This window comes from Tamandua tetradactyla, chromosome 4 (assembly GCF_023851605.1).
Source record: "Tamandua tetradactyla isolate mTamTet1 chromosome 4, mTamTet1.pri, whole genome shotgun sequence".
NCBI classification, from domain to species: Eukaryota; Metazoa; Chordata; class Mammalia; order Pilosa; family Myrmecophagidae; genus Tamandua; species Tamandua tetradactyla.
Genome location: NC_135330.1, coordinates 81,075,627 through 81,093,997, shown reverse-complemented (window position 1 = coordinate 81,093,997; position 18,371 = coordinate 81,075,627). Strand labels below are relative to the sequence as shown.

At 40.7% G+C, this 18,371-nt stretch overlaps 1 protein-coding gene across 4 annotated transcripts in view; it reads right to left on the bottom strand.

Moving 5' to 3' along the window:
* Nucleotides 1–18,371, bottom strand: part of MARK1 (microtubule affinity regulating kinase 1) — a 178,941-nt gene that overhangs the window by 19,625 nt on the left and 140,945 nt on the right. For all 4 annotated transcript variants that reach the window (XM_077157893.1, XM_077157890.1, XM_077157892.1 and 1 more), the window contains exon 13: nucleotides 18,174–18,367. In XM_077157893.1, coding sequence (XP_077014008.1) covers nucleotides 18,174–18,367 — 194 coding nt within the window. The remainder of the gene's footprint in view (nucleotides 1–18,173; nucleotides 18,368–18,371) is intronic.

Here is an 18,371-nt window from a genome sequence, read left to right as displayed (position 1 = left end):
TGCCCCCAGGTAGCCCACATTTTAGATTCTACTCTGAGCGGCTTATGCTAGTTATTTCATAATAGTAAGATCACACAGTATTTGCCCATTTGTGTCTGGCTTATTCTACTGAACTTGATGTTTTCAAAGTTCATCCGTGTTGTTACAGGTATCAGAACTTCCTTCTTTCTTACAGCTGAGTAACATTCCATCGTACATATACAGCACACTTCATTTATCCGTCCACAGCTGATGAACACTTGGGGTTGCTGCCATCTTGTGGCAACTGTGCGTAATGCTGCTGTGGACGCCTGTGTGAAGTGTCTCATCGGGTCTGGCCTTTCAGTTCTTCGGGGCACGACCTGGAAGTGGGGTCGCGGAGTCATACCGTAATTCTGTGCTTAACTTTCTGAGAACTACCCCACTGTTTCTCACAGTGGCTGAACCATTTTACATTCCCGGGAGCAATGGATAACTGCTCCTATTTCTCTGCATCCTCTTCAACACTTGTAATTTTCCAGTTTTTATATAGTAGCCATTCTAGAGGGTATAAAATGGTATCTCACTATGGTTTTGATTTACATTTCCTTGACGGCTAAATGATGTTGAGCAAATTTTCATGTGATTTCTGGCCTCCCATATACATTCTTTGTAGAGATGTCTATTAAAGTCTGTTGCTCATATTTAAATTAGGTTGTTTGTCTTTTTGTTGTTAAGTTGTAGAATTTCTTTTTATAACTCCTTAATAACCTTATTGGATATGTGGTTTCAAATATTTTTTCCCATTGAGTAGGTTGTCATTTTACTTTCATGATAAACTCCTATAAAGCAGAAAAGTTTTTAATTTTGATGAGGTCTCATTTATATATATATATATATATTTCTTTTTGCTTGTGTTTTGTATGTAAAGGCTAAGAAACTATTGCCCACCAAAAGGTCTTGAAGCTGCTTCCAGGGCTTAGTCAGTTCTCTCATTTAGGCCTTTATCAATTTTGAGTTGATTTTTGTGTAAGGGAGAGGGCTTCCTTTCTTTTTTTTTTTTTTTTAAGCAAATGGAGATCCAGACTTCCTAGCAACATTTGTTGAAGAGATGATTCTTTCGCAAACGAGTGGTGTTTGCCCCCTTGTCAAAAATCATTTGGTAGCCCCCATTTCCTAGCCCCCATGTTCTGCAGCAGCTAGAAGGAAAAATTTGTAATGATGGTTATGGTAGTACACAACAAACTCTGGGGTCTGTCCTGTGACTACTTGTTTAAGATGGTCTGAAAATTACTGCTTTTTTCTTCCTTTGCTTTATATATGTTACATTATACAATAAAAAAAGTTTTCTAAAAAATCATTTGGCCATTGATGGGAGGGTTGATTTCTGAGCCCTCAATTTGATTTTATTGACCTATATGAGTGTCCTTATGCCCGTTCCATGCAGTTTTGATTACTGTGGCTTTGTAAAACGTTTTAAGACTGGGAAGTGAGACGGTCTGAACTTCATTCTTTTACAAAATGACTTTGGCTATTTAGGGCCCCTTACCCTTCCACGCAAATTTTATGGCTGGCTTTTCTATTTCTGCAAGGAAGGTTGATGAAAGTTTGATTGGAATTGCTTTCTATCTGTACATTACTTAGGGGAGAATTGACATTTTAGGAATATTTAGTCTTCCAATCCATGAACATGGAATGTTCTTCCATTTATTTAGGTCTTCTCTGATTTACAGTTGTCTGTGGACAAGTCTGTGCTGATTTGAATCTGTTGTGGACCCCAGAAAAGCCATGTTCTTTAATCCTCATTCAGTATTGCTGGGTGGGATCTTTTTGATTGTTTCCATGGAGATGTGACCCACCCAATTGTGGGCACTAACTTTTGATTACTCGGTTTCCATGGAGATGTGTCTCGATCCATCCATGTGTGGGGTTGCTTACCTGAGTCTTTTAAGAGGGAACTGTTCTGGAAAAAGTTTTAGTGCCAACAGAACCCACACAGCCAGTAGAGAATGCTAGCAGATGTCACCATGTGGCTTCCCAGGTGAGAGAGAAACCCCGAACCTCATCAGCCCTTTCTTTGGATTTAAGGTATCTTTCTCTGAATGTCTTAGTTTGGACATTTCTATGGCTGTAGGACTGCAAACTTGCAAATTAATAAATTTCCTTTTGAAAATCCTTTCCATTTCCGGTACAATGCACTCCAGCAACTTTAGGAAACTAAAACAAAGTTGTATACATCCTCTGTTTAGATTTATTCCTAGATATTTGATTCCTTAAGTTGCTGTTGTACGTAGAATTTTACTCTTGATTTCTTATGATTGCTCTTTGGGTACAGAAACACTACTGATTCTTGAGTGTTGATCTTGTTCCCCACCAGTTTGCTGAATGCATTTAGGAGCATAGTTGTGGATTTTTAGGGACTTTCTACATATAGGATCATGTCACCTGCAAACAGTGAAAGGTTTCCTTCTTCCCTTCCTACCTGGATGCTTTATATTACTTTCATTGTCTAACTGCTCTCACAAAACCTTTTAGCACAAGGCTGAGTAACAGGGTGACAGTGGGCATCCTCGTCTTGTCCCTCATCTTACAGGGAAAACTTTCAGTCTTTCACCGCTAAGTGATCGGATGTTAGCTGGGAGTTTTTCATAAATGCCCTTTATCATGTTAAGTTTCCTTCTATTCTGAGCTTTCTAATTGGTTTTATCAAGAATGGGTGCTGACTTGGATTTTGAGACTTCTGGGGAAGGGGGTACAGCAGGCAGCGCCAGGATCCACTCTTACTCCGAAACAGCCAGTAGACAGGTGGGAACTGTCTGAAACAACTGTTCTGGGGCTCTGGGGACCAGGGGAATACTGTACAGGGTCCAGGGAAGAACAGAAGGAAGAGGCTGAGAAATTATGTCACAAACTGTGAGGAGCTCGCTGAGCGACAGCAGCTAGCACCCATTCCCCACTCCCCAGGAGGGTCACCTCAGGGACCTGTCCCTGGCGGGCTGCATAGATGGACAGGGATATGGATGTCCTCCCTCCACAGGAGGGGAGGAGGGGACAGCCAAGCACCAGTCACAGCTCTTCACAGATGGATTCGGAGGAGCAGGTCCCGGCTGGAAGCTGCAGTTGCAGCCCGCCCCAAACAGGGACAGCACGGCCATCGTTTCAGTCCACCTCCTGACAGGGTGACGTGGTGGATGTTTAAAGACCCAGGGCCTCCTTAGAGCTGCGGGAACAACCTGCTCAGGTACCATCTGCTGGGCAGACCAGGAAAGTCCAGCTTCTGGGAGTTGTCAAAATGGGCCTGGCATCTTTACAGACCTGTTCCCCGGGGCTCCTGGAGCGGGTCTGCACCCCACCCCGTTCATGGGTTCCTGGCCCTGATTTCTGGGAAACACCGACTTGAGAAAGTCCTCTCCATGGCGCCCTCTTCCCAGAATTTGCCGTTCAGGCAACAGGAGCAAGAGACAACAAAAGGAGAGTAAACAAACAAAACGAAACAAAATCATAGAGACAAAAGAACAATAACAAAAACAAACAGATCAAGATTTCTGGAGAAGGAGTAGAGGAAAGGAAGCTTTCTCCAGGGGGTGAAACAACTGCATAAATAGTGCAATCTTTAAAATTGTACCATATATCCAGGGCAAGAATCAGATGAAGAAGAGCTGAAAAACTGATCATTAAATGCAGGTAATTCAAAAGGTCTGGAATAAGTTGGACCAAATGTCAAAGAAGTACAAGTGTTGTTACTTGTTAGCTTTGCATTAACAAGTGCTGTTAATGCAAAGCTAAACAACAAAAAAACCCCAGGCAAGAGAGAGGAACTGACCTTCAGAGTAAACTCATCAAGGTAATCAGATATCCAGACATCAGCAAGAAATTACAAGCCATGCTAAGAAAAAGATATGGCCCATTCAAAAGAACAAATCAAAACTTCAGAGAAGACACTGATTTCAAAACATCTAATCAAAGATGTTCAAACAAATTTCCTAAATCAGTTTAAGGAGATGAAGATAAATATGGTGAAAGAGAGAAAGGATACTACAAAGATGCTGGGTGGGCAAAAAGAAAAATTTGAAAGTATAAAAAGAAACAGAAACTATCGGGAGGAAAGTCACAATAAAAGAGATTTTTACACTAGAGTCATATAACAAGATTTGAATAGGCAGCTACAACACAGGACAATCAAAATCTTACAGATGGAAGAAGAGAGAGAAAAAAGAAAGGAGAAGATTAAGCAGGGTCTCAGGGATTTGAATGACAGCACAAAGTACACAGACACATACACTGTGGGTGTACCAGAAGGAAAAGAGAAGGGGAAAGAGGCACAAAGAATATCTGAAGAAATAATGGTGAGAAATGTCCCAACTCTTAGGAAAGAGATAAATATACATGTCCAAGAAGCATAAGATACTTCAAACAGAGTAAATCCTAATATGTTTATTCTGAGACACATCCTAAACCGAATGTCAAATGCCAAAAACAAAGGGAGAATTCTGAGAGTAGCAAGAGAAAAGTGACATATCACATACAAGGGAACTGCAATATGATTAAGGGCTGATTTCTCATCAGAAACCATGGAGGCGAGAAGGCAGTGGTATGATATACCAAGTTACTGAAAGTGAAAAACTGAAAGCCAAGAATTCTTTCTATGGCAAAACTGTCCTTTAGAAATCAAGAATCTTTAAATATTCACAGATAAACAGAAACTGAGAGAGTTCATCAGCAAGAAACCTGCCCTACAAGAAAGATTAAAGGGAGTTTAGCAGGTTAAAAGGAAAAGACAGGAGAACGAGGTTTGGAGTAAAGTAAAAAATGAAGGTTATCAGTAAGGGTAATCACAAGGGTAAAATAAAACAAAAATAATATGACATAAAAACAAAGGATGAAGCAGTTGAAGTATGTACTGCTTTTACAGTAATAACACTGAATGTTGATGGATTAAACTTCCCAATGAAAAGTTACTTGCTGAAGTTGTTTTAAAATGAACAAAGACAAACAAGTGCTGGAGAAAATACACAGAAAGATGCACCTATTCAGTGCAGTAGGGAAGCTGCGAGGTGCAGCCCCGTGGAGGGCAGTGTGGGGGTCCACAGGAGGCTGGGGTGGGGAGGCCGTGTGACCCTGCAGCCCCACTGCCCAGTGTGTGCCTGGAGGACCTGAGGGGGGGCAAAAGTGGACGCTCCACACTGGTGTTTGTGGGGGCAGCGCTCCTGTTCCATGATGAATGGATGTGCCCTGAGGGTACAAGGACTGAGGAACGGAATGGGTTAAACTGTGGTGTATCCCACAACAGACTACTGAGTGGCTGTGAGAAGGAAGGAATGAAGTGGTGAGGCATGAAACTAGGCTTGTATGTTAAGGATTGTGCGTTGAATGAAATGTCAGGAACAAAAAGGCAAATATTATCATGCCTCAATCATATGAACTAACTATAATATAAAACTCAGTGAACTAACATTGAGAGTACAGGTTATCAGGTTGGGGCCTACTGTTAAGGGTCCTAGACTGTAAGCTCTTAGAGCAGTCACATATATTCAGGAGATGTACCTATTAATTCTAAATCCTGAGATACTGAGCTGTTTGTACATAATATGGCTGTTCCCAGAAACTTCAGGTATTTATGTGACACCTGAGACTCAGAGTTAGAGCTCTGAAGCTATGAAAGTCAGCAGTACCCCATACAAGAACTGTTTAAAAAACTGAAAACATGATCAGACTTCAGCAGAGATATGAATGAAGCTGATCTGGATACGACTAAGCTAAATCAGAATACAGGGTAAAGGATGATGGTGTCCACATTTTAAAACTTCAACTTCTGTGTGAGACTAGAGGGAGAGATGTTTATTGGGTGCAAAATTTATGTTCTGAGTAGTGCATTTCCTGATTTAACTTCTACGGTCAGTTTAGTTGAACACCATTAAGTACATGGAATCTTGAACAGGGTGTGAGATTTTGTTGGTTTGTCCGGTTAGTCTGATGCCCTGATAAATCCCAGAGTAATCTGGGCAGTGAATAAAGAAGGGGACCTTGGGGGAATGGGGAAAAGGGAGGAAATATTCAACTTGCCCATTTGGAGAATTTCTGATATTCTCTCAAGCAGTGCGGACAACCAGACTAATAGGCTGAGCCCTCGATCTTGGGGTTTGCCCCTATGAAACTTATGCCTACAAAGGATAGGCTAAGCCTACTGATAAGTAGGCCCGAGAGTCACCCTCAGAGAACCTCTTTTGTGGCTCAGATGTGGCCACTCTCTCTAAGGCAACTAACTCAGCAGGTGAACTCACTGTCCTCCTCCTACATGGGACATGAATCCCAGGGGTGCAAATTACCCTGGCAACAAGGGACAGAAATCCTGGTATAATCCTGGACTTGGCATTAAGGGATTGAGAAAGGCTTCTTGACCAAAAAGAGAAAGAGAGAAATGAAACAAAATAAAATTTCAGTAACTGAGAGATTTCAAACAGAGTCGAGAGGTTATCCTGGAGGTTATTCTTATGCATTATATAGATATTCCTTTTTAGTTTATGGCGTACTGGAGTAGGTAGAGGGAAGTACCTGAAACACTTGAGCTGCGTTTCAGTAGCCTTGAAACGCAGAACACGATGGTATAAAGATAAATGTTTACAATGTGACTGTGTGATTGTGAAAACCTTGTGTGTAATGCTCCTTTTATCCAGAGTATGGACAGATGAATTAAAAAAAATATGGATAAAAACTAAGTAACCAAAGTGGGGAAAAAGGGTAAAATAAATTGGGTAGATGGAAATACTAATGGTCAGTGAGAGGGAGAGGTAAGGAGTATAGCATGTATGAAAATTTTTTTTTCTTTTTAATTTCTTTTTCTGGAGTGACGTAAATGTTTTAAAAAATGATCATGTTGATGAATAGACAACTTTGTGATGACACTGTGGGCCACTGATTATACACCATGTCTGGAATACATGTGTGTGAAGATTTTCCAAAAACAATATTTTTTTAAAAGTCACACATTGGCAGAATGGATAAAAAAGTATCATCCAACTATATACTGTCTACAAGTGACTCACCTGAGACCAAAAGACATAAACAATTGAAAGCGAAAGAATGGAAAAAGATATTTCATGCAAACAGTAACCAAAAAAGAGCTGGAATAGCAATACTAAAAATACTGGGGGGAAAAAAGACTTCAAATTCAAAACTGTGTAAAAGACAAAGAAAGACACTGTATATTAATAAATATTAATGTACCTAACCAGGTGTATTAGTTAGGGTTCTCTAGAGAAACAGAACCAACAGGGAACACTTGCAAATATAAAATTTATGAAAGTGTCTCATGTGACCGTAGGAACGCAGAGTCCAAAATCCACAGGGCAGGCTGCGAAGCCGATGACTCCAATGGATGGCCTGTACGAACTCCACAGGAGAGGCTCACCAGCCAAAGCAGGAATGAAACCTGTCTTCTCTGAGTCCTCCTTAAAAGGCTTCCCATGATTGGATTTAGCATCACTAATTGCAGAAGACACTCCCCTTTGGCTGATTACAAATGGAATCAGCTGTGGATGTAGCTGACGTGATCATGATCTAATCCTATGAAATGTCCTCATTGCAACAGACAGGCCAGCGCTTGCCCAATCAGATGAACAGGTACCACAACTTGGCCAAGTTGACACCTGTCCCTAACCATGACAGTCCACCCTTTGTCAACTTGGCACATATATATATATATATCACCTTAGACCATACTTAATTTCCAAATGAAAACAAATAAGCACACATTTTTTTCTTTTACCTGACAATACTCAACTGTCCTGCATATAACTGGAAACACATTAAATCTCTCCAGAATAGCATGCAAATCCTTGGGCAACATTCATTCTTAAACTTGATATCTTACAACTTAAATAGTATAACACAAACAAAACAGCATTACAGTACTCGTTTCTGTAACTGATCACGTGGTCGAAGTTCATATTTATCACTACCTTCTTCCAGTACCCATTCCATGTTCCCTTTCCCCTCAGCAAGCACTTCAGCTGGCCGTGGTTCTTTGCCTGGTGGGGTGACCCAAACCTTCATTCCTGAAGTCTCAGAGCCATTAGTGGTCCTGCCTGGATTGTGTTGTTGCAGTTTTCCATTGATTTTAATCACAGGGCATGGTAGTACTAATAGACGCCCCAGGGGATCTCCTATATTCCAAGAAAACTCTTCTTTACCTCCATTATGTAGTTGCAGTCCTACTTCCTTCTGATAGTCAGGGTCAATTACCCCAGACAATAATGTAATCCCCTTCTTGGTGTGTTGATCCAGAGGCATAAGTAGCCCAAAGTGGCCAGGTGGCAATCTTAACTTCCAGTTCAATGGTATCACTGTTGTTTCTCCTGGAGAAAGCACACCCCGTTTTGGAACTAAAACCTGTAGACCAGCAGAACTCAGGGTAGCAGGGACAGGAAGCAAAAATTTTCCTAGTGGATCACTAGGAGTAATAGTGAGTGGCACCACACCCATTTCCACCCCTTGGTTCCTGGACCCATGGATCCTGGCTATGGGAGAAACAGCACCATACAGCGGACGCTGATTCAGAGCATACACAGCTTCCTGGAGAACATTACCCCAGCCTTTCAAGTTTTTGCCACCTAGTTGGCACTGTAATTGAGTTTTCAAAAGGCCATTCCACCGTTCTATCAATCCAGCAGCTTCTGGATGATGGGGAACATGGTAAGACCAGAGAATTCCATGAGCATGTGCCCATTCCCGCACTTCATTTGCTGTGAAGTGTGTTCCTTGATCCGAAGCAATGCTATGTGGAATACCATGACGATGGATAAGGCATTCTGTAAGCCCACGAATAGTAGTTTTGGCAGAAGCATTGCGTGCAGGGAAAGCAAACCCATATCCAGAGTATGTGTCTATTCCAGTTAGAACAAATCGCTGCCCCTTCCATGAAGGGAGTGGTCCAATGTAATCAACCTGCCACCATGTAGCTGGCTGGTCACCTCGGGGAATGGTGCCATATTGGGGGCTGAGTGTGGGTCTCTGCTGCTGGCAGATTGGGCACTCAGCAGTGGCTGTAGCCAGGTCAGCCTTGGTGAGTGGAAGTCCATGTTGCTGAGCCCATGCATAACCTCCATCCCTACCACCATGACCACTTTGTTCATGAGCCCATTGGGCAATAACAGGAGTTGCTGGGGAAAGAGGCTGACTGGTATCCATAGAACGGGTCATCTTATCCACTTGATTATTAAAATCTTCCTCTGCTGAAGTCACCCTCTGGTGTGCATTCACATGGGACACAAATATCTTCATGTTTTTAGCCCACTCAGAAAGGTCTATCCACATACTTCTTCCCCAGACCTCTTTGTCACCAATTTTCCAATTATGGTCTTTCCAAGTCCCTGACCATCCAGCCAAACCATTAGCAACAGCCCATGAGTCAGTATACAAACGCACCTCTGGCCAGTTTTCCTTCCAAGCAAAATGAACAACCAGGTGCACTGCTCGAAGTTCTGCCCACTGGGAGGATTTCCCCTCACCACTGTCCTTCAAGGACACCCCAGAAAGGGGTTGTAATGCTGCAGCTGTCCACTTTCGGGTGGTACCTGCATATCGTGCTGAACCATCTGTAAACTAGGCCCGAGTTTTCTCTTCCTCAGTCAATTCACTGTAAGGAACTCCCCAAGAGGCCATAGCTCTGGTCTGGGAAAGAGAAGGTAATGTGGCAGCAGGAGTGGAAACCATGGGCATTTGTGCCACTTCTTCATGTAACTTACTTGTGCCTTCAGGACCTGCTCTGGCTCTATCTCGTATATACCATTTCCACTTTACAACAGAGTGCTGCTGTGCACGCCCAACTTTATGGCTTGGTGGGTCAGACAACACCCAACTCATGACAGGCAACTCAGGTCTCATGGTAACTTGGTGGCCCATGGTTAAGCGTTCAGTCTCTACTAAGGCCCAGTAGCAGGCCAAAAGCTGTTTCTCAAAAGGAGAGTAGTTATCTGCAGCAGATGGTAAGGCTTTGCTCCAAAATCCTAAGGGTCTGCGTTGTGATTCTCCTATAGGGGCCTGCCAAAGGCTCCAGACAGCATCTCTATTTGCCACTGACACTTCCAGCACCATTGGATCTGCTGGATCATATGGCCCAAATGGCAGAGCAGCTTGCACAGCAGCCTGGACCTGTCGCAGAGCCTCCTCTTGTTCAGGTCCCCACTCAAAATTAGCAGCTTTTCTGGTCACTCGATAAATGGGCCGGAGTAGCACACCCAAATGAGGAATATGTTGTCGCCAAAATCCAAAAAGACCCACTAGGCGTTGTGCCTCTTTTTTGGTTGTGGGAGGGGCCAGATGCAGCAATTTATCCTTCACCTTAGAAGGGATATCTCGACATGCCCCACACCACTGGACACCTAGAAATTTTACTGAGGTAGAAGGCCCCTGTATTTTTGTTGGATTTATCTCCCATCCTCTGACACGCAAATGCCTTACCAGTAAATCTAGAGTAGTTGCTACTTCTTGCTCACTAGGTCCAATCAACATGATATCATCAATATAATGGACCAGTGTGATGTCTTGTGGGAGGGAGAAATGATCAAGGTCTCTGCGAACAAGATTATGACATAGGGCAGGAGAGTTGATATATCCCTGAGGTAGGACAGTGAAAGTATATTGCTGACCTTGCCAGCTGAAAGCAAACTGTTTCTGGTGGTCCTTACTAATAGCTATTGAGAAAAAAGCATTTGCCAGATCAATAGCTGCATACCAGGTACCAGGGGATGTATTGATTTGCTCAAGCAATGATACTACATCTGGAACAGCAGCTGCAATTGGAGTTACCACCTGGTTGAGTTTACGATAATACACTGTCATTCTCCAAGACCCATCTGTTTTCTGCACAGGCCAAATAGGAGAGTTGAATGGGGATGTGGTGGGAATCACCACCCCTGCATCTTTCAAGTCCTTAAGAGTGGCAGTAATCTCTGCAATCCCTCCAGGAATACGGTATTGCTTTTGATGTACTATTTTGCTTGGTAGGGGCAGTTCTAGTGGCTTCCACTTGGCCTTTCCCACCAGAATAGCCCTCACTGCACGAGTTAGAGAACCAACGTGGGGATTCTGCCAGTTGCTCAGTATGTCTATGCCAATTATACATTCTGGAACTGGGGAAATAACTACAGGATGGGTCTGGGGGCCCACTGGACCCACTGTGCGACGGACCTGAGCTAAAACTCCATTGATCACCTGGCCTCCATAAGCCCCCACTCTGACTGGTGGTCCAGAGTGACGTTTTGGGTCCCCTGGAATTAATGTCACTTCTGAACCAGTGTCTAATAATCCCCGAAATATCTGATCATTTCCTTTTCCCCAATGCACAGTTACCCTGGTAAAAGGCTGTCGGTCTCCTTGGGGAAGACTTAGAGGAAGGTTAACAGTATAAATTTGTGGCAGTGTAACAGGTTTCTTCCCCATAGGGACCTGGCCTCCCCTTCATTCAAGGGGCTCAGGGTCTGTAAACTGTTTCAAGTCTGGAAATTCGTTAAGGGGCCGTGACTCTGTGTTTTTGTAATTCAGGTTAGACTTCTGTTCCCTTGACCTAGAACTCTTTTGTTTATACAGCTCCAACAAGAATTTAGTAGGCTGCCCTTCTATTGTATTTCTAGGCACCCCATGATTTACTAGCCAATGCCACAAATCTCTGCGTGTCATATAATTTTGATGCCTCCTTTGAGTTTGTTGTCTATTATAATACCCACGTCTACCCTGTCTTTGGTGATTAAGTGCTGCCACCTGGCTTCTGCCAACTCGGGATCCTGTCATCCCCATTGTGTTTAAGGATTCCAGCTCAGTGACAGCAGTTCCTACAGTAATACCTGACCTACAGAGAAGTGCAACCACAGAGCTCTTGAGGGATCATGGTGCTAGTCTCACAAATTTATTTCTCACTGCTCTGGTAAAAGGTGCATCCTCTGGACATTTCTGGGGTGTAAGAGCAGGCTTTGCATGATAAATCCACTCTAACATCCCAATCTCTCTAAGCCTCTGGATCCCCTCATCTACATTATACCAGGGCAGTTCTGGCATTTCAACCTCAGGTAATGTTGGCCACCTTTTGATCCATGTTTCAACCAACCACCCAAACAAGCTGTTAACACCTTTTCTAACTGCTCTAGCTATAACACTGAATGCAGAATCTCTACTTAGTGGGCCCATATCAATAAATTCAGCCTGATCCAGCTTTATGTTCTCCCACCATTATCCCACACTCTTAAAATCCATTGCCACACATATTCCCCTGATTTCTGTCTATATAAATTGGAAAACTCACACAGTTCTTTTGGAGTATAACGTACCTCCTCATGTGTGATACTTTGTACCTCACCTTTAGGGGCCTGTTGGGACTTTAGTCTAGTTATAGGTCTAGAAGAAATGAGGGGTGGTGGGGGTGGGTCATGAAAAGAATTAGAAATATCTTCCAAGCCATTTGCTTCAGGGCTTTCATTTGCAGTTTCATCTGGTGGAACAGGATTAATAACTCTAGGGCTAATTCCTTCAGGAGGAGGTTGGGTGGCCAACTCCTCAAGGCAGGCTGGAGGTGGGGCGGCTATGTCCTCAGGGCAGACTATTACAGGGTTATCTAAAGAAGGCTCAGCATGGTCTAGGGTTTCAACCTCACCCCCAACATCATTATCAATCCATATGTCACCATCCCATTTTTCAGGGTCCCACTCCTTTCCAATCAATGCCCTCACTTTAACGGCAGACACCATGCAAGACTGAGATTTCAGTTTACGTTGTAAAGTTGCTACTCTAACAATAAGATTCTGAGTCTGATTTTCAGAGATCTCAAGTCTACGGCTACAGGAAATAAAATTTTCCTTCAGGATACTCATAGAAACCTCTACATCTTTCAGACGGCACTTAAGCTTCTTGTTTGAAGCCTTAAGCCCATCCCTTTCACCCTTTAATGTAGACAGTGTATCTAACAACAACCAACCAACATCTCTATAACTCTTATTCCTACAAAACTCTGTAAAGGTGTCAAAAACATTATCCCCCAGAGTCTGGCTTCGTATAAGCGAAGCATTAGGAGAATCGAATGATGATATTTTGACTATCTCCTTTGCCAACTCAGTCCATGGATTGGGAGTGTCATTCTGATTACGGGAATCAGAGTCCTTAGTGTCTCTGAGCCCAGTCAGAGCAGAAAACCATTCATAAAAACCCATTTTTAAGATTCTGTTCCTTAAGAACCACTCCCGGTACCAAGATGTATTAGTTAGGGTTCTCTAGAGAAACAGAACCAACAGGGAACACTTGCAAATATAAAATTTATGAAAGTGTCTCACGTGACCGTAGGAACGCAGAGTCCAAAATCCACAGGGCAGGCTGCGAAGCCGATGACTCCAATGGATGGCCTGTACGAACTCCACAGGAGAGGCTCACCAGCCAAAGCAGGAATGAAACCTGTCTTCTCTGAGTCCTCCTTAAAAGGCTTCCCATGATTGGATTTAGCATCACTAATTGCAGAAGACACTCCCCTTTGGCTGATTACAAATGGAATCAGCTGTGGATGTAGCTGACGTGATCATGACCTAATCCTATGAAATGTCCTCATTGCAACAGACAGGCCAGCGCTTGCCCAATCAGATGAACAGGTACCACAACTTGGCCAAGTTGAAACCTGTCCCTAACCATGACACCAGGGTACTCCAAAATATATGCAAACACTGGCAAAACTGAAGGGAGAATTAGACATCTCTACAATAATAGTGGCAGATTTTAATATGTAACCCTCACCAATAGATAGAACACCTAGACAGAGTATCAATAAGGAAACAAAATTTGAATATGATAAAGGAATGAGACTTAACAGACATACACAGAACACAGTTCTCCCAAATAGCAGGATATACATTCATCTCAAGGGCTCATGGAACATTCTCGGGGTGAAATATTATGGTGGGTCTCAAAATAAGTCTCAATAAACTTTAAAAGATTGAAATCATACAAAGCACTTTCTCAGACCATAATGGAATAAACGTGGAAATCAGGCAGAGAAATGGAAAATGCACAAGTATATGGAAGTTAAACAACACACTCTTAAACCATTAGTGGGTCAAAGGAGTAATTCTAAGATAAATCAGTAAATATCTGGAAACAAATGAAAATAAGAATACAACATATCAAAACTTATGGGACAGAGCAAAGGCAGTGCTGAGGGGGAAATGTATAGCCTAAATGGCGTACCTCCAAAAAGAAGAAAGAGTTAAAAACAAAGACCTAACTGCATAGTTGAAAGAACTAGAAAAAGAACAGCAAACTAACCCCAAAGCAAGCAGAAGGAAAGAAATAACAAAGATTATAGCAGAAATCAATGAAATGGAGGATAAAAAAAACACAAAAAGATTTAGAAAGTGGACAAACCCTTAGTTAGACTGACAAAAATAAGAGAGGAGACACAAATAAAATCAGAAATGAGCTGGGGTGAGGCATAACTACTGACCCTGTGGTAAAAAGGGATCATAAGGGGATTTACGAACAACTGTATGCCAACAAATTAGACAACCTAGATGAAACAGACAAATTCCTAGACACACGAACAACCTACACTGATTCTAGAAGAAACAGAAGACCTCAACAGACCAACTCTAAGTATAGACTGAATCAGTCACCAAAACAAGGACTATACAGCCAATCATTTCAAGAAAAATTAACACCAATCCTGCTCAAACTCTTCCAAAAACTGTAAAGGAGGAAACACTATCTAACTCATTCTATGAAGCCAACATCACCCTAACACCAAAGCCATATAAAGGTACAACAAGAAAAAAAAAAAACTACAAACCAAGTTCACTAATGAATATAGATGGAAAAATCCTCAACAAGTTATTTGTAAACTGAGTTCAACAGCACATTAAATGAATTATACCCCATAATTAAGTGGGTTTTATCCCAGTGTTAATATTTTAAATATTAAAATATGTACTGTGCAACAAAAGAGTATCAAACAAACAGGAAATAATGACCCATGCAAAGGAAAAGGATTATAAAAATCCAGAAAACACCAATGAAGAAAACCAGACTGTGGACATACGGAGCAAAGACATATTAAAAATACTTGAGGAGATGAAGGAAAATACATATAAAGAACTAATGGATATCAGGAAAACAATGAATGAGTAATATGAGAATCTTGGGAAAGAGAGAGAAATTTTAAACAGGAACCAAACAGAAATACTGGAGTTGAACACAACAACTGAAAGGAGAAATACCCAGGAAGGTTCTGACAGCAGATTGGAGCTGCCATTTAAAGAAGGTACACCAAAGGACTAGTTAATTAGGTGAGACTGGAAGGTGAAAGATAGGAAAGGGGCGACTTAATTTTATTTTAAACACTCTGAATTGCTTATTTACCAAAAAGTATTCCTTTGGCTTTTCAAATTACCAAAACTAAAACAGTAAATAAATAATATGTTCTAGTACTAAGTGGCCAAGAACAGATTCTACCAATATCTTTTGAGATTTACGTTTAAACATACACAGAAGAGAAATAAATATAGCGAAACTAATTTGAATGTATACAAGTATCCTAGTTTTTATGCTTTCCTTAAATTAACAAATATGGTTTAAATACAAACTATGGAGTTTAGCAATGATTTTGAGGAGGCTACTCTGTCAGTATAAAACAGGAGATAAATATAATTGGGGATATGAGATTAATGTGAAGAAATAACAGTGAAAAATATAAGACAGCATATAACTAAGAGTTAAATTACATGATATTAACAATCAGAAAGGATGATGAGGGTTTGAGTATTCAGTAACAGGTCCCATTGAGAGGCAGGACTTGAAATTATCTATCGAGACAGGATTTCCATAATATGAGGGGAGAACTTTAGGAAAGCAGCACTACTTTAAGGCAGGCATGGAAGCAGTCAAAACTGCATATATTCATTGGTAAAGGAGACTGAGCTGAGTCACATGGCAGGTTACTATAAGGGGTGGTAGAAAATAAGTGTTCCCAAATGATTTCTTTCTGCTATGTGAGGTGATGAAACTCTGAAAATTGTCCTCTGGTTGATGTTTAGATAAGGGAAATGATGGTTTGCCTAGGAAAATGAATTTTAAAAAATAACTTTTATTAAACCCTACTATAGTTCAATTCTTTCCAAGGAGATCAGATGGAAGGTAAACTGTCATATGCATCAATTCTTATAAGGAATAATGCATGTCTGTTTCTCAGACTATGTGATAATCTAATCTTATACTCAAAAAGTTACAGTTTCAATCAGCTATATGAAACAACAGGTCTAAGTGACTTTAATCCATTTACACTGCTTACGATTAAGTTTATGTTGGGTTTTCTAGCATCTTATTTCACGTTTCTACTCAAGTATTCGTTCTTTCTTCTTTTTTCCTACTTCCCATAGTCTAGATCATTTTTTTCCCATTCTGTTGGTTTAAAAGTCATAAATCCTATTTTTTTTTGCTCTCATATAATTTGCCCCAAAGTTCCTGGATTTCATGTTTGCTTACCCCTATTGATTTCTTAAAAATAACCCTATCTTTTGCCTAACAAGGCAAGTATTTCAGCATGTTCTCATAATCCTTTAATTTCTTCATCTACTCATCCTGGACTCTGTCCAGAATTCTGGTCCTGAATTTTCAGTATTTTTCCTTTTTTTGAGTGTGTATTACTACTTTTTTTAACAAGTTATTTGATCACTTACAATTCCCATATATTTTACAGCAAAACATTCTAGATCTTATTTTCCTCTTATAAGTACTTCTTCTAAGGGTGTTTTCAGATAGGTGGCAATGTAGCACAACTATTGGGACATTTTACGCAAAGAATATGCTTCATCTTGTACCCGTGTTTAGTGACAATTTGGCCAGATATAAAATTCTAGACTCAAAGTTCCTTTCTTTTGTGTAATGGAGAGGCTGGAGGGAACTGCCTGAACATGTAGAGCTGTGTTCCAGTAGCCACATTTCTTGAAGATGATTGTATAATGATACAGCTTTCGCAGTGTGACTGTGTGATTGTGAAAACCTTGTGTCTGATGCTCCTTTTATCTACCTTATTGAGAGATGAGTAAAACATGTGGATTAAAAATAAATGAATGGTGGGGGAACAGATGTTAAAATAAATTTGGTGGATTGAAATGCTGGTGGTCGGTGGGGAGGAGGGATGGGGTATGGTATGTATGAATTTTTTTCTGTTTGTTTTTTTTTCTGGATTGATGCAAATGTTCTCAGAAATGATCATGATGATGAATATACAGCTATGTGATGATATTGGGAGTTACTGACTGTATAGGAAGAATGGAATGATCATATGGTGAGAATGTTTGTGTTTGTATGTGGTTATGTTTAATTTTTTAAAAAGTCCCTTTCTTTCAATAGTTAAAAAATATTACTCCAATTCTCTTCCTGCATTTGTGTTGCTCTTAGAAATCTAATGTCAGTCTGATTCTTGTTCTTTTAAAGGTTACCTGTTCTCTCACTCTGGAAACTTTGTAAACACTTCTCTTTGTTTTTGATGTCTATAATTTTCCCTTGAACGAGTCCAGGGATAGGTTTTCTTTTTGGCATCTATTTGCTATTCTGCATTCTTTCAAAATGAAGTCTTATCTTTCTTTATTCACTGTCATGTCTTCAAATATTTCCTTCCCTTCATTTTCTACCTTTTCTGTTGCAACTCCTATTACCCAAATGCTACAGATTCTATTTATGTCTTTCACATGTCATAGTTTTCTTTCCTATTTTATATACTTTCATCTTTTTCTGATGCTTTACAGAAAAGTGCCTCAATTTACCTTCCAGTTCCCACTGAATGATTTGTAGAGTTTGCTGTTTTAAATGAATAATAGGAGCTGGCTTTATTATTATTAACCGAGTATTCCTTCATTTAAAAGCTTATCTGTAAATTTAATATTAAATGTCCCACTATAACATCAAATAAATATTACAACAGGAAAGTGAGGCAGAAAAGTTTCATGTACCATTTTTGGGTGAGGTTGAGTGTTACTTGTATTTTTAGACTTCATATTACATTTTTTTGTTCTTGAATTACATCTATGAGAACCTTGTCTTCTTTTGAATAGTCTTCAAATGTATGGTTCACTTTAAAATTTTGAAACATTAAAAAATAAAACAAAAGATGAAGATCTTCAAAGACTTTGACAAAAGTTCTGACAACAAATAACTACCACAAATTGTAATATACTAGAGTATCTACTCACACTTGGAATGGCTGGAGATTTTTTTCTTTCTGGCCCGACAAGAGGGCTTGTAGTCATCTCACTTTTTGATCCAACTGTTGTGCTGCCAAGTTTACGAGCAACGTCTTTGTCCCACTCCTCTTTCTGTTCACTTTCCACACTGTTAGCTTGAGGCCTTTTGGTGTATGACACGGCAGGAGGAATAGATGGACCCACTAA